At 44.1% G+C, this 23,126-nt stretch overlaps 1 protein-coding gene across 1 annotated transcript in view; it reads left to right on the top strand.

Moving 5' to 3' along the window:
- Window positions 1–23,126, top strand: part of APCDD1 (APC down-regulated 1) — a 43,593-nt gene that overhangs the window by 3,577 nt on the left and 16,890 nt on the right. Inside the window, exons 2-3 of the mRNA XM_074985849.1 lie at window positions 6,930–7,113; window positions 10,899–11,430. Coding sequence (XP_074841950.1) covers window positions 6,930–7,113; window positions 10,899–11,430 — 716 coding nt within the window. The remainder of the gene's footprint in view (window positions 1–6,929; window positions 7,114–10,898; window positions 11,431–23,126) is intronic.

The raw sequence follows: 23,126 nt of genomic DNA, 5'->3' as shown, positions 1-23,126 counted from the left end.
ATGGCTGTGGTATAGAACATATGTTCCTTTGAAAAAAGGTGAAGTCCAACTATTTTACCTATTGTGTTGCATTTAGGATCCCGTTTTCTCTCCTGGAAGTCAATGGCTAAGCTCCCATTGACTTCATTGGAAGCAGACTTGAAACCTTAATGGTTCACAGAAATACATACTTGAGATGCCACTTCTTTCTTCATTTGGTTATGGTAGTCCATTCTGGTCTAAAAACAAATTCAGCAGGACAGAGTTCACTATTTTATAAGACAGTTTAAAATTTTTATATGAAAACTTATTGACTATCTTCCTGCCTCTACAGTGGTAGGAGTCTGAGCTGTTTTAACTTTTTCATGTACAGGACGTGCTAAAGTTACATTAAAGACACTGACAAAGAATTGATCATGACATTTAATTATTACACTAGTTTATTACAGTACCTTGAAATTATAAACCTAGAAATATATAAACATTACCAGATCCATTCATTCCTCTGCCATGCATGCAAACCTTGTTGTGAAGTTGCTTTTGAGAAATATAGATCTGAGAGCTGTGCTTTAAAGAAGAGAGCAGAAATGCATCTACTTAAAAATTAAATTCAAATAACTTCAATAGATTTAGTTTTTCCACAGGTATGGGCTGGGGGCGCAAGCTCCCACTGGTATTACTCAGTTAAGTGAAACAGGTGTTTTGGAAGAGTGAGAACTGACGGTCTAACTTTAAAGTGCTGAGTGAACTGATTTCACTAGGTTTTGCAGTTGTTCAGCCTCTCCTAAGAGTTTCTCAGATGTGTTTGGTACTGAGCATTGAGTAAGGACTTCAGGATTTACACCACAAAATAACAGAATATCTAATTCTAGACAGTTAGCCTTGATAGAGGGTTTTTTCATTATCTTATTTCTTGTCTTGTGGTTCTATTCAATAATTTCACCATGGTCTGTTTGCAGACCTATATCTTAAACTGTATACTGAAGAAAGGTAATAGGTATGTACATGTGAAACAAAAGCACATCATGATATCTTTTACAGTTGTAAACTTTCTCTGGCCCAATCCTTTGCTTGCAATTCCTTGCTGTGGCATTTCTAATTTAAGGCCCAATAATGGAAGGGCCCTTTGAAGTATAAGACAATAGTGGAGTAAAAAATGTGCATCTGTCTGGCAATGGGACTTTATATTCACCATTGTAATTACACAAGTTTACAGTGCAATTAAAAAGCTGTCAGAGGTTATCTAGCATCAAGAGGTAATTTAACTAACATATTTAATTATGTAGGGCAGTTGACTAGGTAAGCTACATAGTTAATCTAGTTGATTCATCTGTTTGAAAGACTTTTATTGCTTCAGAGAAGTTCCAAATCAAAAGTAATTAGCAGAAATAGAATACTTGTTACACTTAATTCCCTCCAAGGCTGAAATGCCCACAGATACAGCACCTGGGCTTCTACATGAGGTTTTGTATAAACACAGGCTAAAAGGAAACAACAAACAATTTATTGGTGTAAATGAGGAAAGAGGCTGGCTCTGTGGGTCTTGATTGTAAATTAGGAACTTCCCATGTATCGGACACACTAATCCTGATATAGGTTTGAATTTTGTTGCAGTTTAATTCTCAAACAGGCCAAGTATGAAATTCAAACATGCAAAACTTTGAGAAATTCTGGGTCTCAGTTTTGAACCTCTAACTGTTTTGAAGCCAGAGTTTGAATTTACCTCATTACAAGTGTATTGGTCCAAACTTTGCTGTTGGATACCTGGATTTAAATCAGTAGCAATTTAACTGATATTGAAAGAGTTCCTTCAGTGTAAATCAGGGATAATGGAAAGCAGAGTTTGATCTATAAATTCAGATCTAGGTCCAGAGCTGGGGTCTTCAATTTGTGTTAGAGCGCAACTCCCATTATAGAACCACAGAACTGTAAGAGTTGAAGGAACCTCAAACAGTCTGCTGCACTCATGGCAGAACTAAGTATTCTCTAAACCAGTGTTTCTTAAACTTTTTTCTGAAATCACTGACACCAAATAACTTATGTGGAACACATGAAAATTTTCTTCAAAAAATTTTTAGTTTTGACAACAAACAGCAACCTAAATAGCAAAACCAAAACAAAGTAACTTAATCTGGTATCATAGCTATGAAGAAGAAATGTTGTATCTGGTTTTAATAACAGAAAATATGTGCCATCAGTGCATGATATCAAAGTGTCAGACATTCACAAAATACCAGTGTTCCATGGAACATAGTTTAAGAAGCACTGATCTAAACCATCCCTGAGAGGTGTTTGTCTCATTTGCTCTTAAGAATCTCTGACATATTCCACAGACTCCTAGCAATTTATTCCAGTGCTTAAACTGACAGGAAGCTATTCTTAATGTGTAACCAAAACTTGCTGCAATTTAAACCCATTGCTGCTTGTCCAACTCAGAGGTTAAGGAGAACAACTTTTTTCTACTTCTTCTTTAACTATCTTGTATGTATTTGAAAACTGTTATGCCCCTTTCAGTCTTCTCCAGACTAAACAACCCCTATCTTTTCCAGGTTTTCCTCATAGGTCATGTTTTGTAGACCTTTACTCATTTTTGTTGCTTCTCTCTGGACTTTCTTCAATTTATCCATATCTTTCCTGAAACCTAGTGCCTAGAACTGGACATGTTTTAGCTGAAGCCTAATCAGTGTGAAGTAGAGCAGAAGCATTACTTTTCCTGTCTTGCTTATGCATTCCTCCAAATACTTCCCAGAATGATAGTGGTCTCTTTGATTTTTGCTAATGTTATGCTTGTGGTCCATTATGACCCTTTGGTCTTTCTGCTGTACTCCTTCCTGGGTGGTTCTCTGTATTTTGTATGAATTCAACTAATTCTTCCTTAAGTGGAGTACTTAGCAATTGGCTGTATAGAATTTCATCCTGTTCACTTCAGACCATTTCTCCAATTTGTCCAGATCATTTTGAATTGTAATCATGCAGGCACTTGCAACCCCTTCCAGCTTCCTATTATCCTCAGACTTTAAGTGTATTTTCTCATTCACTAAATCCCTGATGAAGATATTGAATAGACATCAAGTCAGAACTGATCCTTGTGGGACTCTACTGGATATGCCCTTCCTGTTTTACTGGGAATCACCTTCTGAGTAAAAGTTTTCTAACCAGTTATGCACCTACCTTGTAGCTCCATCTGTTTCCCTACCTTTTTGAGAAGGTCATGCAAAACAATGTCCAAATAGCTATTTATTTCCATATATACCACATCTACTACTACACTATCCCTTGTTTAACAAGTACTTATGAGTACTCCGAGGGACATACGTACCTTTGCTCACTAAGTGAACTTCCCCCACTTACGAGCCAGATGCAGGGTACCTGGCTGGAGATGTAGGGAGACCTGCAGCTGGTTCTGCTCCAACTGGAGGGGGGGGCAGGGTCCATGGCCGGGGGAGTGGGGGAGCCCCACAGCTGGCTGTGCTCCTGCTGCAGGGTCCCTGGCTGGGGGTGGGAAGACCCCCAGACTGGCCTGCCTGCAACTCCCCACGCACTGCCCTGCCCAGCCCAGCCCAGCCCACTCCCAACACCCACCCCAGCTTGGTCCCTGAACCCTCCGGCCTGCCACACCCCCAACAGGTGCTGCTGCTGCAGTCCAAGGAATGAGCAACCACCTCCTCCCCTGGAGCCACCACCAGGTTTAACCCTCCCTCATGTTTATGGCCCTGAACTGCCTCCAGCTTTAACCTTTGTCAACCCATCCCCCCACCCAAGTTTCACTTACCTTTCAAAAGCAGCACCACATGCTGCCATGCCTTCCCCCAATTAGGAGCACTAGGAACCAATCAGACTTTAATGTGCATTTAATGGTAACTTAGTGTCACTCTGCATTTTCACCTATGAGCAGAAAGTTGGCAACCAGTTGTGCTCATATAGCGAGGCAGGAGTGTGTATCCTGTTAATTAACTGAAAACTGAATACATAGTAATCGAAAATGTTCCACAAAATTGCTTATAGAAGACTTTGTTACCAGCCTTTGGACCTAATACTATTATCCTGCTGTATAAACTGTCAACAGCTAATACTTTTTTAAAAATTCTGTTTCATAATCAGTTGATTATTTTCTAGTTCATAAGCAACTTTTCTGTTTTCATTTCTTCATGTAGAAAACTCTCATAATTTTTTCCTTTTGCCTTTCTCACAGAGCTGCAGTTATGACTTTCTTCTTTCTTTTTGACTTACTGTCATGATCACGCACTATCATGATGAGTGATGCCATCTTTGTGAAGTGTTGGTTAGTTAACTGAAACTACGAAGCCAGGAGGACTCCTCATGGTATTTTTGTGAGTTGTATTTAAAGTCTGAGTTGTTTTGAAATATATCAGACTTCTCAGCAATATACAGGTAATTTTAAAAAAACTAAGATTTAGAACTAGTTTCTTAGATTTCCAAATTTATAGCAAACTAAAGAGAAATCAAATCCTGAGTCTACATCACTTACATAGCCCTTTCAGTGTTTATCATTTTCTTTTATCTATCTATAGCTGCAGCAAGATAGCACTGAAGCCCTTTATTTCCCTCTGTTGTAGAAAGAGCACATTCAGATCCCTTTCAACGAAAGCCAATGTCCATTATGTTTGGTCTCCAGTGTTTAAAAATGGTCTTTTAAATTAATGTCTGTTTTTTCATTTCATCAAAGCACAGTTGACTTTGAGGTTGCTAAAATATTTCCATTTTATATCTGCCGAGGAAATACTATGACATTAATGAGTACTCTCACACTTAAAGCTGAACAGTTCCTTAAGCACTTTCCATTAAAACCCCTTTTTAGGCACTTTTTTACATGTTGTATTGCAACATTCTTTGGTATATTAATCATAAAAATCAAATAATCGTGTGTTCCTCCCCCTTGTAAATGAAAATAATATATTTTCAAAGTGAAGAATTATTTGCCAGTGCTGATGTGCCAGGTTCCAACTCTCATCTTTTAAATGCCTCATGAAAACCCACTCTTTCTATTAAGCCTTAAAATGCTAACCCAGCCCGCTGTGATCGAGCGGCAATAGTTACACTGCATCAAGCTCAATGTCAAAGCTGAATAAATGAAATTATGTATAAAATTTCATTAACACATTATACAATTTGAATCATGGGTCCCCTCTTTCCTTAATGAAAATGCCCCAAGTGGATTTTTTGCTGAAGTGCGCTTATTCATTTGCAAAGCATTATTGCATTCAGAATATCAACAGCCTGGGGATTTTCATTTCAGAAGGTGGAGGAGAAGGAAAATGTGCTGCTGCACAAACTTCCCCCTTCCCCTTGTGTAGAAAAGCATTAGATAAATGGTTAGTGGAGGCCTTGTATCCTACTGCTGTCCATACCCTTTCAAGCCTCTGGCAGTATTCAGGAATGGGAATAAGCACACTTGAGTTATATCAAGGGCAGAAATGTAAAGGCAGTGGCAGCATTGTTTATGTGGCTGTTTACTGATGTGTCAGGCTTGGATGGAGAGCTAAAAGGTGGCAATGTATGACGAGTTGTATCTGATCTAAGGTGATGTAAAGAGTAAGGTCCCACATCTGGATACCTCTGTACGGCAACAACACGTACAGACAAAGATGCAAGCACTGAAACACTTATTCAGGCATTAGGAGGCTGTGCTCATCGAATACTGCACTGCCTCATCCCATAATACACACATTACAAGATGCATCCAAAAGCAGGTGGCTTTTTGTCTCCACCACACAACTCGGGCCACAAAACATCCTAGCAGTGTGACTATTTATATATCTGGATCTGGAGTGTGTATGTGCATGTTCACACTCTCCTCACATCCGTTCCTCACTTTGTGGAGCATGGAGTGCTTGTGCCGGTGCTAATTAAATGGGATGGTTGGAGCAATGAGATTTATAACTTGCCCATACATTGAACAACTAGATGGGATGTTTTGGCACATTATTGGGCAAATTAAGCTATGAAATGCTAATACCCAATGCTGAGCAATACTGACTTTATGATAAATTCAGCAAACACACTGCAAGTTCTAATGAATTATTTATATTTCCACTCATCACATAATAGTTTTAAATTGTGGCTCACCAGCATGGCAGTTAGAGCAGTAATGGGTAGTTATTGTAATAAAAGTGGCTGTCTTTCTAATTAGTAATCTAAGGTTTGTATTTGTTCACCTGTTAATCCTAGACATGCTTTTTTCCTCATTTCATGTTTTCCTACACCTTGTGTAGTAAGCAGCCTAAAAGATCCAGAAGCATTTTCTTAACTAATAATCATTTTGTTCGATTAATTCTGTGTAGAAAGATTGCTGTTGAATTTCCTAGGTATGTGTTGCTAGAAACCAAAATTACTGTGTGCTGGAGATAAAATTAGCTTTTGAAGTTTCTTTTTCTCTGAAAATAAAAAGAGCAGGATCTGCTTTAACTGACCACCTCAGTCTTCACAGAAACTTCCTGGATACAGAAGCTGTACTTTTAATATCTGCTTTTCCTTTGAAAGGTGGCCTTTATTTGCAAGTGTATTATGGAAGCATTCAAATATGAGGTGTGCCAAAGCCACAAAGATCACATTTGATCTGGATCCAACTTTCCTGTAGTCTGAGGTGCTTAGGCCAAGGTTTTGGGGTTGTCCTCTTACTGGCAGACACAAGAACAAGCTGGGAAGTGCAAAATCAGATCCATACTTTGCATTTGAAGTATTTGACTCTGGAGTTTTGATTCTGGTCCTGTTTTCCTTGTACCACATTAGTGAAATCAAGTTCAAGGACTTGTCCCTCACTAACAAATTGTTTCCCAATAAGGCATCTCTTCCTCACATGGAACAAATACAATCAGTTTTTTCCCTAACCACCTAATATGGCCAAGCAAGCGATGTTAGTAGTGTTCAGTTAGCGTGTCTGTCAGTGTCCTTTCCAGAAGCCCTTGGTAACTAACACTTTTACTTCCCAGGGCTGGGAGAGGGTTCTGCCCTGCTTCATCCAGACAGCAGATCCCACCCTCGGTCTTTAGAGAAGAGTGCATGGAGGACATTCAAGGAATCGCAGTGTCATCACATGCTGAAACATCTTCACAATGGAGCCCGAATCACTGTTCAAATGCCTCCCTCCATTGAAGGGCATTGGGTGTCTACTGGGTAAGGATAACAAAAATGTTTTTGAGATACCTGAGTGTGGAAAATACCTACAAATGGAAAAACATTTTTCAGATAATCAGAATGACTGATGCTTTAATCACACCAGTAGAAACTCTGTTATCCAGCACCCCAGTAACTGGCAGATTCAGTTAACTGGCATGCCATGGGGCTGGCTGACCAGCTGGGGCCATTGGAGTGGGTCCGCACATCTGCTGCCTGGCCTGGGGGCGGGGCAGAGCAGAGACAAATGCCAGCCCCAGCTTGACTACCTGGCACATCTTATGCTGCATCCCTGGTTCCTGGGGATGCCAGATAATAAAGCTTTTACTGTACAACAAATGACATGCTGTAGATCTACCTTGTTGTTCACCAGTCTGCATTTTAAACAGTAAGGAATGCAATATTTTAACATCCTTTTTTATTTAGAAGGGACAATGTTTTAAAAACCTGCTTGTGTGGATATTTCACTGTATGACAAGACTACCTAATGAATGGACCTTGCTTTAAGAGCATTTGTGTGAATAAATTTCATTAGCAAATTACGTTACTTTGTTTTATTAACCCAGACACATACAAGTGCTTATCTGTACATCAGTGACCTTCAGTGGTGAGATTTCATTTCAGTGTCTCAGCTGTAATATTCATTAACCTATCTTAAATTATTTTTGTCGGGCTGTTTGGGCACTACAGGTTGTACCTCCCTCATATGGCACACTCAGAACCTGAGTAGCCCTGGATGAGGGACTTTTCTGGACAAGGGGCATTAAATGCCCTGGGTCTCCCCTCCTGTCCCCCACCCATTTTCAAGACTTCCTGCTGGCTCCCCACAGCTCCCCCTGCAGTTCCCTGGCTGCTCCTAGCACTTCCCTGCAGCTTTCCAGCTGACTTCCGACCCATGGTTCCCTGGCCAACTTCCTGCTGGCTCCAGCCACTGGGGCACCAATGCTCACCACTGGCACTCCAGTCACTGGGGCACTCTGGCTTCTGCTCCTCAGCCTCTCTTCCTCTTCTGTGGGGGCTTAGCAGGCAGGCTCTGACCCAGCCCTGTACTCCAGACAGGGCTCTACTCTTCCCTGCACCCTCCACAGTGCTGCAGCAGGACCAGTGGGGGCTCCAGCTCTGGCCCAGGTCAGGCTGCCAGCCACTGCTATGGCCCCAGTCCTGGGACACCCTGGTCCTGCAACATCTGTGGTGATGCCGGATGACAGATGTTGCCAGACAAGAAAATTCCAGATTTAAGAGGTTGAACCTGTATAAATATCTTAAAACATCAGTCCTGTAATCTTACTCAGGGTGGGGTGGGGCAGGGGGAAAAACTACGACAGACTTCGGTGATAGCTGTTTCCAAGTAAGGACTGCTAGATTTGGCCTATAATTATCCCTGAAAATGACATAGATTTCATTGGGAGTTTTGTGTGTGGAGAAATTTTAGAGACTCTTCTGACTGTGCTAAGCAGATCAGCTGCAAGTGGCTCAGACAAGCTGCAAATTTAGCTTCTATTACTATTGTAGCTTTTTTAGTTGTTATACCTGACATTCATTGTTTTTTATAGCAAAGTTAAAGCAAGTTCACAGTATCGAATGCACTTAATGAAAAAGATTGACATGACATTTAGTGTAGTAATTATTTTATGTTAATGAAACCCCTTTTTGGAAGGGATTTTATGTTCTCCTGTGACATATAGCAAGAGTTCCTTAACTCTTTTGCTTACACTTCCTTAGCAGTAGTGTGGATCCATCTAAATGATGGATCCAAGGACACATTTTCCACACAAGTATGGATCTAGACCAAAAAAGTGAGGTCCTGATCCAAAGCCCATTAAATTCAATTGGAGCTTTTTGCATTATCTTGGTAGGCTTTAAACTAGGACTTGAAACCCTAAAACTATCTTGTAAACAGGGGAGCAACCCCTATATTTAGGTTAGCTAGCACTTGTCAGGAGTCTTTTGGAGAAGAAAGTGGTACGTGTTTGTGCAGCTGAAGGCTGTATCATAGATTACACACAGATGGCAAATCAAGATTTGCATGAGCAACCTAAATTGTAACTTTCAGCTGCTTGATTTCAAAACCTAAACAACATTCTTCTATTGTTCCTCTATCTGGTCACAGGAATGTTTGTGTAAAGAATAAGTTGTCAACATGCTAAATAAGAAATAAATGGAAAAATTAATCTGACTAGAACCTTCTGTGCTAATTCTTATTCAATTGACTATTTTTGAAAAGTGTGTTTGAGCAGCCTGGATGGCACCCAAAGGAGAGGGGGCTTTTTTCCCCCAAAGGCACAAAGGGAAGTTTGACTGCTAATGTGAGCTGAGAGCCTAGCCCTCCCACCCCACTTTGTGCCTTTGAAAATTTTCCTCAAGGTTAATAACATAGCCTCTCACCTCTAGGTCACTCACTCAGGGGGCCAAAAAGCATTACCAGCTGATGGCTATTCAGTAATTTGTAAAAGTGAGTTGGTGGTTAAGTCCAACCTCTGAGCATTTTTTCACTCTTGTGTATATCAGTTTACACTGTTTAGAAATTTGCACGACTGATACCAATAGTGTGCCTGTTCTGTGGGCAATTAAGGTGCTTCATATTTCCGTGTTCTCAGATGCTCTAAATTCACTTTTTAAAAAAAAAAAAAAAAAATATGCAGAACTGCTTTGTGACATGCCAGAGACAAAACCAAAAATTATAAACTAATTTTTAAAAAGGCAAACATTAAAACATTCCAACAAATATAGTCAAAATTAACCTTCAGCTTCTAATAATCATAACCCTAGAAAGAAAATGTAGGTGGTGAGAGATTGGGGGTTAATTTTTCCTAGGAGCAACTATACATAGGACGACAAGAAGCCCTGTGGCACCTTATAGACTAACAGATATTTTGTAGCATAAGCTTTCCTGGGCAAAGACCCACTTCATCAGATGTGGGAGTCGGGGCGGGGGGGGTAGGTTCAGAAGAGGATTGAAAGAGGGGAGGGCCAGAGCTGACAAGATCTATTCAGTCAGGGTGGAAATGGCCCCTTATTGGTAGCTTAATGTGGAGTAGTGAGCATCGAGGGGAGAAAACAAGTCAGATCATCCTGGGTGGGATGCAGCCTGTTGCCATTCTAATTTGGAGGTGTGAACATTAAGAGCAGAGAAACTACTACTCATCAGAGACTGGGAGTTGTTGGCCCATTACAAAAGCGGTTTCTTGATGTTCATTACTCCACATTAACTGCCCATAATGCAACAAAATGTTAGTCTATGAGGTGCCACAGGACGACTTGTTTTGAAGACAGACTAACACTGCTACCTCTCTGATACTGTACATAGAACTACACTGTCCCTTCTACCCCACTCTGCCCTGTTTAAAGCAATGTAAGCTAAAAACAGAACATAGCTCATTATTCCAATTGTGCAAGTGACAAAAGAAAAATGAGGGTGAGGATGAGCTGCACAGCAATTAACATAGGAACCTGGGGCTTGGAAATACCCAAGTGCAGGTCTATCCTCTGTCACTTTCTTTTATTAATATGGGTGATTGATTTAATTGTCTTGGGGCCTGAGTTCTGTAAAATGAAGGTGAGAACACTGGGGATAAATGCATTAAAGATTAGGAGGCACTCAGATACTTCAGTCATGGTGGCTATGTAAGGACTATAAGTTAAGTGGCATAAGATAATGCATTTAGGGGTGGTTTGACTGTACTAGTGCAGTATTACTATGCTAGTGGACACAGTAACACTGGGCATCTTAATATGATCATGTGGCACATCTCTAAAATTTTTCCTCATTTTCAATCCTCCTACAGGTGTGAGGTAAGATCCGGCCCAGAGTTCATCACAAGATCTTACAGATTCTACCACAACAACACATTTAAGGCCTACCAGTTTTATTATGGTGGGAACCGCTGCACAAACCCTATCTACACCTTAGTTATCCGTGGTAAAATTCGTCTTCGTCAAGCCTCCTGGATCATCCGAGGGGGAACTGAAGCCGATTACCAGCTACATAATGTTCAGATCATCTGCCACAGTGAAGCAGTAGCTGAAAAACTAAGTCAGCTGGTGAACCGTACATGTCCTGGATTTGTACCAGACAGCAATCCGTGGGAGCAGGATGTGAGTTACAGTTTATGGCAAGAAGAGAATGGCTGTGAATGCACTAGAGCTCTTAATTTTGCCATGCATGAACTTCAGCTGATTAGAGTAGAGAAGCAGTATCTACATCATAATTTAGATCACCTAGTGGAGGAGTTATTTCTTGGAGACATCCACACAGATGCTACTCAGAGGATGTACTATCGACCTTCTAGTTACCAGCCTCCTCTTCAAAATGCAAAGGTACACACAACTTTAGTCTTTGACAAAAGAAGAAAAAACAAATTTGTTCTTTTACAAGTGAAGTTATGACTGAAAGCCCCATTCTTGCAGAGTAAGAGGTGAATTGCAGTGTTACAGCCAATGGAATTTGAGCTGTTTTTTTAAAGTGGTAATTCATGATAGTAGTATCCCAGTTGGTTATGAAACTGCATTACACTCTTAAGTTTGGGTCAATGGAAGGATGGGCCGCTTGAGCGGGAAGAGTCAGTTGCTGGAATGGGGAGATGAGAGATGCTACAGAGATGAACAAAGACTGAAAGTGAGTAGCAGAGACAACTTAGGACAGAAATGAGGGGAGAAGGAAGGGATCACAGTGGAAGGCAGATGTTGGTGGAAAAGGCAGTAGTAGTGAAGAGGAAAATAAAATTGTGTGAGCACATGGAAATCCGGAAGCTGAGAGCATTGCAGAGTAAGGACATAGGTGTGGCAGAATGAAGGAGGGAGAAATTGTAAGACCATGCATTGGTAAGACTCTGACTTGTATGCATACATAACTTATTTGAAATGAAAACCAGGAAATTTTGAAACTGAGCTTAATTCCATTTTAAGCCTGTCCTCTGCTTCAGTATGAGCTGATCAAACCGTAGTGAACAAAAAAAAATCAGACTGGGAGAGTGTGCTGTGCTGCACATTTTGCGGCGGTTCAGTCTGCCTGCATCAATTTTCTGATGTCTCACAGCAATGTAGCAACAGGAACCATAGGCACTGAGGGTTTTTCATATCCCTGTGGATGCTCCACCCTCATTTTGCCTCTTCCCCTTGGTCCCTGGCTGCTTGCTGCTCTCTGCCCTCCCCCAATGCCTCCCGCAGCTGTTGATCAGCTCTGGCTGGTGCATGCTGAGCACCCACTATCTTTATTTTTCCCTCATAGCTTCAGCCCTGGAGCACCTATAGAGGCAGCGCTTATGGCTGGAACCACAGTTGAGACTTTAGCTGCCATCAGTAACTTCCAGTCAGGCTGTGGGGGGATCATTACCAGTCAATGGGTTATCACAATTGTGTAACTTACAAAAATTAACCACACAACGCTAAGCATGAGTAGACACAACAGAGGAAGAGGGTGAGTTTGGGTTCCCATTCTTCCACATAACCCTTCAGCCTTCCCAGAGTTGTTCCCTATTCTCTCCCTCACTGAATCTCTAACCATTTGACACCTAGGCTGTGTCTACACATGCCCCCACCTTTTAATGAGGCGGTTTGGCAGATGTTTGAGGCACTGACATGAATATGCAAGGACTATTAGCATAATGGCAGCTGCCCGCGATTTGAAAGTGCTGCTTTTGGAACCCAGGTCACCTGTGTAGACAGCCTTTGGCAAGGACCTCCCTGACTTTGAAATCCCCTCTTCCTATTTGGTTTTAGAAAGCAGGGGGCTTTTGAAGTCAGGGAGGTCCTTTTGAAAGGTTCCTGTCTACATGGGTGGCATGCATTCTGAAAGCAGCACTTCTGAATCACGTGTGGTTGTCATTGTACTAATGAGGTGTTGCATATTCATATCAGTGCCTCATTAGCATCTTCCAAACTGCCTCATCAACATTCCCCCACCGAAAGGAGAGGGCATGTGTAGACACAGCCCTAGACTGGTAGTGTTCATTTTTATAATCAGCCTTGTGGGAGGGTATACAGTTCTGATTTTTCTCATCAGCTCATGTCATATGAGCCTGGAATAATTTTTCTTTTACTTTTAAACCTTGCATCGTCTCAGAGTAGACAGATTCTAGCAGGAGTAGAGAGACGCACCATCTTCAGAGGCATGTGCACAAGTCCCATTGAAATAAGTGGAAGTCTGCTGTGTGGACATCCATCAAAACACCTGAGTTCAGAGCCGTTTTAATTTTTCTACTTTAGTTAATCAAATGACTTTTATTTTAGATTTTTCTCTTATTTTGGAGTGAGTGTTGTCTTAAATTCATTCTTTGAAATGAATCCTTAAGAACAAAAGTGGATCTTTTATATCTATACTAGCAAATTTTGTAGGTGTGTTTTTCCAGAACAGCTGAATGCAGAGGAAACTCTGGTTTCAGTATAACCAGCTAAGACTCTGGGATAGACCCACCAAAACTGGTTATCCTGATATTGGCAGTTAAATAACAAGGTAAAAATGTCTGCATGTCATTTTAGAACTTGAATAGAGGTTAAATTTTAGAATTTTTCACTGTTTATACAGCCAGCTGAGCAATAACCAGGATTTTTTCCAGTTCCACCATAACCTTGATGTATTTTGGTCACCATTCATTCCTCTGGCCTGTACATTGCAATGGCATTTCTGGACTGCTCACCTCTAAAATGCAACATTCTACTGAAAAGGAATAAATCTTGCAAAATAGGTCTGATTCCTAGACCCATTTTCCTGCTGTGTGAAGTCTGTCTGACCTGTCATTGGCATTATATGGGCCCAGTAAAGAATGTTTGCAAAAAATGCAGGTTATATAGGGTTCCACCCATGTACTGTTCCACAGTATGTAAGATGAAGGAATATAGTGGATAAGCTAGAAAACTTTATAAATATCCCAAAATATTTAAAGCTGGGTAATTAACTTCAGGCGATGCTGGAAATCTGCCAGAGTCCACACCCAGTTAGTGTCTACATTCTTCCAGATATTACGTCCCCATCATCTTCGCTTCTGGACTGCATCTACACCAGCAAGCTCTTTCGGGGGGGGGGGGGAACACGTTTTCCAAAAGAGCCCGCAGGATGTCCACACAAAATTGTGTTCTTTCCATCTGAAATCAGAAGAACATAGCACTTTTTCCAGAGGCTCTCCTGTCCTCCCAGATGAGGAAGTCTTTTTTTTTTTTTCTTTCTAGAAGATTCTTTTTGGGGAGGGGCGGAGCGTGTAGACAGTCCAAGAACCCTTTTTTCAAAAGAGCAGTCCTCATGGCACTGGATTTTTCAATCCCCAGCCTGTTCTTTCAAGAGTAGGAGCTGTGTGGATGCTGTCTATAGAAAGAGTGGATAGGTTTTTAGCCATTCTTCTGTGTGTGGACACGCTTTTCAGAAGATCACTGTAGTGTCGATGTAGCCCTGGAGTTTGGCTCACAGAAACCACAATGTAAAATGCACTATTTCGCTCTGAGTGGGTCATGCCTACATAGTGTAGATTAGGGGCAGCAACGTTTGGCGTGAGCTGATTTTCATGAGCACGTGAGAGAGGAGCTCAGGCCCACTCTTCCTCCCTCCGTGCCGCCAGAAGCTTGCTCAAAGCCATTCAACCTGTGGGTTAACAAAAAACCCAACTAATGCTACCAACCACTACCTAAACGGTAAAGATCTGTGTGTTGTAATTAGGACTATTAACAATTTTAAAAAGTATCACTGGCGCTCAGACTGGTTTAGAGATCAAATTTTGGAACGCTGCTTGAGAAGTTGCAGATCCCTGTTGTAGACCATGGCAAATATATTCTTTTTTTGTAGAATCCAGCAGTCTTCGTCTGGGCTCTGGACCAGGTTGTGTCAGGAAGCAGTCAATCTGTCTCAAGTGTAAGATATTAATATATTTAAAATCTTTGGTGGGCCACATTTTGCCTTTGGAGGCATGTGCACACGTCCTATTGAAATCGGTGGCAGTCTACTGTATGGATTCCAGACAGATTCAGATTCTGTGTTTACCAAAACTGGTGGAAGAAAAGTTAGTAACTTGAAAGGTCAGTATTTCAGGAGCTCCTTGCCTCCAAACATAGGCTTAACTATCTGCATAACGGCAGACTCCAAGTCCTGAGGCTGTACTAATGCCATTAAAATGCTGTTCATGTATTTATCACTCACCAAGAACACCATTAATACAAAGGGGGGCAAGCTAATGCTGCGTGTTCTTGAGGTACCCAAAAGTGCAAACAGATGCAAGTACCAGATAAATAGTAGGTAAATCTACTGACTTCTGGTCCACTGCTCTAGCTTTATTCCCTGTTTGTCACAGAGCCACTGAGTGACTTTGGCAAATCACTTCACTTTGGTTTGTCCTCCCTCCTTTTATCTATTGTGCGTTTTGAACCAAAAACATTTCAGGGTGGGAACTGCTTCCCTCTCTGCCTGTACACTGCCTGGCCCATTGGGGTCCCAGTCTTGTTTGGAGCTGTTGAGTAATAAAACAACTAATAGGATCTGTGAAATTCTGCAGATATTTTCAGTTCTGTGCATCTTGTGATCTTCCCCCACCTTTCCCAGGAAGTGGAAAATTTGGGCATTGAAGTACAGTTAGCAGTAGGAAAAAAACCTTTGTCTATTTGCATTAGCTGTCATAAAAGGCTGCTGAGTTTTGACATGTACTTATCCATGAAGTCTCCTGTATGAGCAGGTTGTTAACCTGGTTCTGGGCTGCAGGGGTTTTCTGGTTGTAGGGAGAATGGTAACAGAATTTTTTTTTTTTTTTTTTTAAAAAAAAAAAAAAGAAAAAACCCACACAAACATACCACTGAAAGGTTATAACCCTTCTGCTTTGAACGCCTTTTCTTTTCTAATTGCTGGCCTGCAGGGAGCCAGCTGAAAATGACTTTAAATGCTAAATTGAGTTTAAAACCACTAGTCAGACTCCTCTGGAAACTGGACACCTTAAATAAATAGAAACATTAAATCAACTTGTTTTTTTAAGCTTTCTACCATCATGCAGCAAGACTGGGAAGGTGAGGAAACAGACATTGAATTGAATCAAGTGTATTGTGTGGAATCTTTCGTATATGGCTTCATTTCCTTTGTTTGTCTTTAATGTAAAATCTTGGCTAAAATTAGTTTAAGAAGATTCAATGTCTGTATTAAAATCTGTAATTAGTCCTTGATGAAGATGCCAGCTCCTAAATTTACATCACTTAAAAGTTGGATGTGATAGCCCCTGCATTTATTACTTAAGCAGTGGAAGCAAATGGTAATTTTAAAAGCAAATGACGTCTGGGTCAGTCAGAAATCCTACAGCTGCGTGATCAGACTTTAAGCAAATAGAATTGGGCCTCATACAAATTCCTGCAGTGATCAAGCCACAGGATGATAAATCAAAGAGGCTGTCCGAAAACCAGACCTCTTAAAGCCAAGCTACTAATCTAAGTAAACTCACAAGTACCTATCTTACTCAAGTATACATATGACATTGGGGAGGTGTTTAAAAAAAAATCTAATTTGTAATCTGTTAAGACCTTAAAGTTTTTAGATAAGTACATACCTTACACAAATTCCTCTCAAATTACTTGATTTATATTCAACTCAGACTTGTATCTGTGATGGGTCAGTATGTTGACAGCGGAAGATAATTTCAGATCTGATTCTGGAAGCTACTGAGCATCTTGAGCTTTTGTTGGCAGCAGAGTTCAGAAGGGTGCTCTGTACCTTCCAAAGTCAACTTTTTAAATTTCTCAAAACTGAGAGGCAGACAAGGTTGGCGCACTTCAGTCATATAATGGCAGCAATATGTTCTTCCTTGAGTGTCCCTGTGAGTGCTCCACAATAGGTGTCGGGCTCGCCCCGGTGCCGCAGATCGGATCTTTCCAGCAGTTTCTGCCTGACCACGTGTGCACCGGCGCGCGCCGCTCCCCTGCGTGCTCCCGGCCACGTGCACGATCCGGTCCCCACCAGTTTCTTCTTAACCGCCATCGGCTGCAGACAGAATCTCCTCAGGCTGCGGCCAGAGTCAGCGTATTTAGAGTTTCTTTTCAGAGTTCTTAGTTAAATTGTTTCTTTATTGCAAAAAAAAAAAAAAAAAAAATATATATATATGTAGAAAGTCTTAGTAATGAGAAAGAGGAGCGGAGGCAACCCGGGGATGTGAAGGGCGGCAGGCTGGAGTCCGTGAGAGGGGAACAGGCACAGAGGAGGTGCTAAGTACCCTATTAACAGCTCAAAGACTCACCGCAATGTTCCCTTCAGGATTCAAGAAGTAAGAGTCATGCCGCGAAGTTATGCCGGCCTCTGATGGGCACAGTCAATGTATTAGGTGCCTGGGGGAATTGCACGTCACCCAGAAATGCTCCTTCTGTGCAAAGCTCACGGCCAGAGACAGAAAGGATAGAGAAATGCGGCTGAAAATGCTGCTGTTTGATAAGGCCCTCCAGCCAGACGTGCCGGAGAGGCCTCAACCGGAGGGACCCCCAGGGCTCCATAAAAGGAAGGCGGTGTCCCTCACCCCCTCAGTGCAGAAACGGAGGAAGCTCTCTCCAGCCCGATCCCTGCCGGCGGTCACAGCAAGCGGGACGGGCGTAGCACACAGCCCCCCAGCCACAGTCACAAGCAAGCGGCAGCGCATGTGGCGGAGGCTGAGCCTCTGCCTCCGATTACTAAGCAGCCGGCCCGTGCATTCAGAGCAGCAGCCAGTCAAGTGTCGGAACCGGCGGCACCACTGCAAGCAGCACAGACCCCCATGGCGCCAACAGTGCAGGGCCATCAGGCATGTAGCCTGCAGGCACTGGCGGAGACCACCCACGTGGCACCGCAGATGAGCGTGCCGAGCGTGGCACCAACAGTGGAGCTGAAATCCCTGGCACGGGGAGGGGCGGAGCCAGCCCCACAGGGGAGGGGAAAGGCAGCAGCAAAAACCCGGCACCACAGCCCTTGAGAGTGGTCCAGGTCTCCATCCCAGGAACCATGCCCGTGTTGCCATGGTCGTCCTTATCACGCTGGGCATAGACAGACACCACAGGCGCACACCCAGGGGCAGGTCCCCCTCAACTGCCCAGTACCCCTGCGGGCACTCACGGACGGGGACGGAAACACAGCTGTCTCAAGGGGAGCTGATTTTTGGAACCCTGAGATTTTCCCTCGCAAGCCTCCAGTGAGAGGGTGTACCACCGGCAGCAGGACCCTGAGAGTTCAAGGGAGGTCTACCCTAGTGGTTCCTCCTTGTCCGCCCCCAGGGATGTTGCCCGCACCCCCCCCCCCAGACGACCTCAAACAGTTTCAGGAGCTGTTTAAAAGGGTGGCTTTCATGCAAGGCATCCAAACAGCAGAGGTGCAGGAGAAGCACCACAAGCTCCTCAAACCTGAGGCTTCTGGCCTTGTCCAAAATCACTATCCCGCTCGACGAAGCAATCATGGAGTCTGCTACTACCATATGGCAGACCCCGGCTTCCACTCCACCTATAAACAAGAGGGTGGATAAGAAATACTTCGACCCGGTGAAGGGCATGGAGTTCCTGTTTAGTCACCCACAACCAAATTCTCTGGTGGTAGAATCGTCTCAGCAGAGATCGAAGACTTCCCAGTACAAAGCAGGGGGGGAACGGATAGAGATGCCAAGAAGCTAGAGCTATTCGGCAGAAAGGTATACTTCTCCTCCACCCTGCTGCTGAGTGGCTAATTATGCAGCACATCTAGCGAACCACAATTTCGACAATTACTCCAGGCTTACTTCTCTCATGGATTCACTTCCAGAAGATAAGAAGCCGGTGCTGAAGGCCATCGTGCAAGAGGGCTATGCAGCTTCAAGGACAGGAGTCCAGATCACCCTGGACATAGCGGACACGGCGCCATGCTCAACAGCTACAGCAGTGGTCGTGCGCAGGGAATCCTGGCTCCAGACATTGGGTATCCCGAGGGATCTGCAGGCAAAATTGTCTATCTCCCTTTCGACACACAGAAGTTGTTTGCAGAGTCAACTGATTCAGTCCTTCATTCCAGTAAAGACTCGAGCCACACCCAGAACCCTGGGTATTTATACCCCTCCATACAGAAAGAAAAAGTATTACCCTCAACAAAGGCGATACCCGTACCAACGGGGCTACGACCAAGGGTGGCAACAACAGTATAGAACTCCTAGGCGACATTCCCAACAAGGCCATGTATCCTCGGGGCAGGCCCAAGGCAACAAGTTTGACGGACAGGTCGAGGGCTGCACTATTACTACCATCGCGCAATGTCATCCACAATTAATGTTCCATCATCGCCTCTGACCGTTCCACTCAATGGCAAAAGCTCACCACAGACAAGTGGGTACTAGAGATCATAGTCATGGGTTACGTGATCCCCTTTCAGTCACTCCCACTGCCAAGACCTCCAACCAGGCCTCATCTCAGGGATGCCTCCCACAAGGCAAAACTCAAGCACGAGGTGGACCACCTGATGCTTATGGGGCGGTGGAAAGAGTGCCAGAGTGACTCCAGGGGAAAGGGTTTTATTCGCAATACTTCCTCACAGAGAAGAAAACAGGAGGCTGGAGGCCCATCTTAGATCTTCGAGGCCTCAACCGGTACTTGCGCAAACAACGCTTTCGGATGATCAGTCGCCTCTATACTCACGGCACTGGACAATGGAGATTGGTTTGCAGCCCTCGACTTACAAGATGCGTATTTTCATATAACGATCCACCCGGCACAGACGTTTTCTCCGGTTTATGGTCTGCAAAGAACATTTCCAATACAAGGTTCTGCCATTCAGCCTCTCCTCGGCCCCCAGAGTCTTTACCAAGACCCTGGCAGTGGTGTCAGCCTACCTGCACAGACAGGGGGTATTTATATTCCCATATCTGGACGACTGCCTACTGAAAGGGGCCTCAAAGGCGGAGGTACTACGCATGATATGCGTAACAGCAAACACGTTTTCTTCGCTGGGCCTGGTCATCAACCTTGCGAAGTCAAAGATCAGCCCCACACAGGACATAGAGTTCATAGGGGCACGCATAAATTCTATCACAGCAAGGGTTTATCTACCCAACGCTCGCTTTCGTGCCATCGGTTCCCTGGTACAAGTCATTACATACAGCCCCACGGTGCCGGTTTTAACGTGCTTGCAGCTGCTCAGCCACATGGCAGCGGCAACATTTGTGGTACAGAACGCCAGATTGCATATGCACAACCTACAACATTGGCTGGCGAGCGTTTACAAGCCGGCATCCTATACTGTCTACACCGTGGTGTCGCCCACGACAGAGGTGCGCAGATCCCTGCAATGGTGGGTAAACCCCAAGAACATGCTAACAGGGGTACCCTTTCACCAACCACAAATCTTTTTCTCACCACCGATGCCTCCCACATAGGGTGGGGAGCACATATTGGCAAAAAGGTGACGCAAGGACTGTGGTCCCCTACGGAACAGTCACTGCATATAAATATACTGGAGCTCAGAGCAGTGTTCAACGCCTGCAAACACTTTCAAGACCACATACAAGGCAAGGTAGTCGGGATCAATACGGACAATATCTCCACCATGTTTTACATAAATCGACAAGGCAGAGCTTGATCCCATGCCTTATCTGCGGAAGCAGTCCGGCTGTGGAGCTGGTGCATCGCCAACAATATAACGTTGAAAGCCTCGTACTTACCAGGCGCTCACAATGTGAAGGCAGACCAGCTGAGCAGGCACTTCACACTCGCACACAAGTGGCAGATCCACTCCAATCTCTGCTACGACCAGTTTTTTTTTTTCTCCATGCATGGGGGTTTCCCCAGATAGACCTGTTTGCCACTCAGCACAACAAGAAGTGCCCCCACAGTGCTTATCCACAAGGTCCTGCAGAAAGCCAGGAGGGAGAGAGCCCGCATGATCTTAGTGGTCCCCACATGGGATCGACAGCAATGGTTCCCCTTGCTTCTCCGCATGTCAGATCGTCCACCGCTTCCCCTTCCGGTAGCGCCGGACCTGCTCACGCAGGCCCAGGGGTCCATAGTGCATCCACATCCCCGAGGTCTGCGCCTACAAGCATGGTTAATCCATGGCTCAGCTCCCTAGAAAGTACATGTACGGAGGGAGTACAAGTCCTAGAAAGTAGCCGAAGGATCTCCACCAGGAAGACCTACAAACAGAAATGGACTCGATTTCACTGCATGGTGTTCCACCAAGCAGTTAGCTCCCCTTGAAGTGCCTATACCTGTCATACTAGAATACTTACTGGACCTCGAGAGGCGGGCTCTCCCTGTTGAAGGTCCATCTCGCCGCTATATCGGCTTTTCAGCATGAAGAGGAAGGGCCCAGGGTGTTTGCCCATCCTGTTGTTACCTGGTTCCTGAAGGGGCTGGTAAACCTATACCCCCCTCGGAAACCACTTCCACCATCGTGGAGCTGGCGCTCAGCGCGCTAACGGGACCACCCTTTGAACCCTTAGCCACGGTTTCCCTCAGTCTCCTTACGATAAAGACAACCTTCCTTCTTGCAATCGCATCAGCTCGCAGGGTGAGTGAGCTCGCAGCAGTTATGGCAACGCTGCCCTGCACGGTATTCTCAAAGGAGGCGGTAACCTTACAGCTGCACCCAGCCTTTGTTCCCAAAGTTTCCTCAGAGTTCCATCTTAATGAACCTATAGTTTTACCCAAAGCCTCATAGCTCCAGCAAGGAGGCATGCCTGCACCTCCTGGACGTGAGGAGGGCGTTGGCCTTCTACATAGACAGAACTAAGTCCTTCTGGAAAACGGACAGACTTAGTCTCTCTCGCTCCCAGGTCAAAAGGAGAGGGTGTCTCTTCACAGAGAATCTCAAAGCACATTGTGTCCTGCATAAAGATGTGCTATGAACTTAGACTCCTTTACTGGCCCCGCCTAGGGCTTATTCCACCCAGGCGGTGGCGGCATCAACAGCCTTTTTCAAGGGCATCGCGCTAAAAGACATCCGCAGAGCGGCGACCTGGTCATCCTAGGACACCTTCGCCAAGCATTATGCCCTACACCGGTATTCCAAGAGGATACCCGCCTCTTGACAGCGGTCCTTTCAGGGGCAAGCTGCACATAACCCGATTACCCACCTCCTTTCTTGGATTGCTGCTGGGTAGTCGCCTATCGTGGAGCACCCACGGGGACACTCGAGGAAGAAAGAGAAGTTACTCACCGTAGTAACGATGGTTCTTCGGGATGTGTCCCCGTGGGTGCTCCACCACCCGCCCATCCTCCCCGCTTCGGATCTCTGATTGGTGTTTTTCAGGAGCATCCGAGGCTGTTGGTCAAGGAACTGGCGGGGACCGGATCGCGCACGTGGCCGGGAGCACACAGGGGAGCGGCGCGTGCCGGCGCATGCGCGGTCTGGCAGAAACTGCTGGAAAGATCCGATCTGCGGCACCGGGGCGAGCCAGACGCCTATCATGGAGCACCCACAGGGACACATCTCAAAGAACCATCGTTACTACAGTGAGTAACTTCTTTTTGCTGTGTCATATAGAAGATCAAGGGTGACTTCAGGGATTCTTGCTCCTTAGCCATAAAATTGCATGGTTTTGCAGAAGTGATGTAAAATAAAAGGCCTCTAATGGTCTAAGAAATCAAGAACATGTTTGGAGCTCAACCTGTTCTTTAGTGAACGAATAAGTTCTCTGTTTCAGAAAGCTTCATACTCTTATTCACCATCTTAATTTTTGTGTTTGTGTGCTCAAATATTTGCTTCTCATTAAAAGTGCATTTCTCAACTTTTTCATTCAAAACCATATACTAAGTGGTATTTCTTCCCTCTTGCAAACTTTTTTATTTGAGCCTGATTTCTCCCTTTCTTGCCCCCCTCCCCACCCCGCCCTGACTTGTTTAGTACTTCAAGTACTACTTGATTGTCGTTGGAGTTCTGGATGCTCAGCTGAAAAATTGGATTCAGTTGAACGTCAAAATCAGAAGTGTCTTAAATTAGTGGATGTATTTTAAAATTCAGTTCTTAATCCTGTTTCATCATCTTCCATACTTATTAGCCTAGTAATTACCCAGGGTAATTTCAAGGATCAATTAACTGTCTGTAAAGTATGCTCAAACCTCAGGAAGTGATGTGTGCTTTA

This window comes from Carettochelys insculpta, chromosome 2 (genome assembly GCF_033958435.1).
Source record: "Carettochelys insculpta isolate YL-2023 chromosome 2, ASM3395843v1, whole genome shotgun sequence".
Classification (NCBI taxonomy): domain Eukaryota; kingdom Metazoa; phylum Chordata; order Testudines; family Carettochelyidae; genus Carettochelys; species Carettochelys insculpta.
Note: the sequence above shows the minus strand (reverse complement) of the source record. Positions and strands in the feature narration are given on the sequence as shown.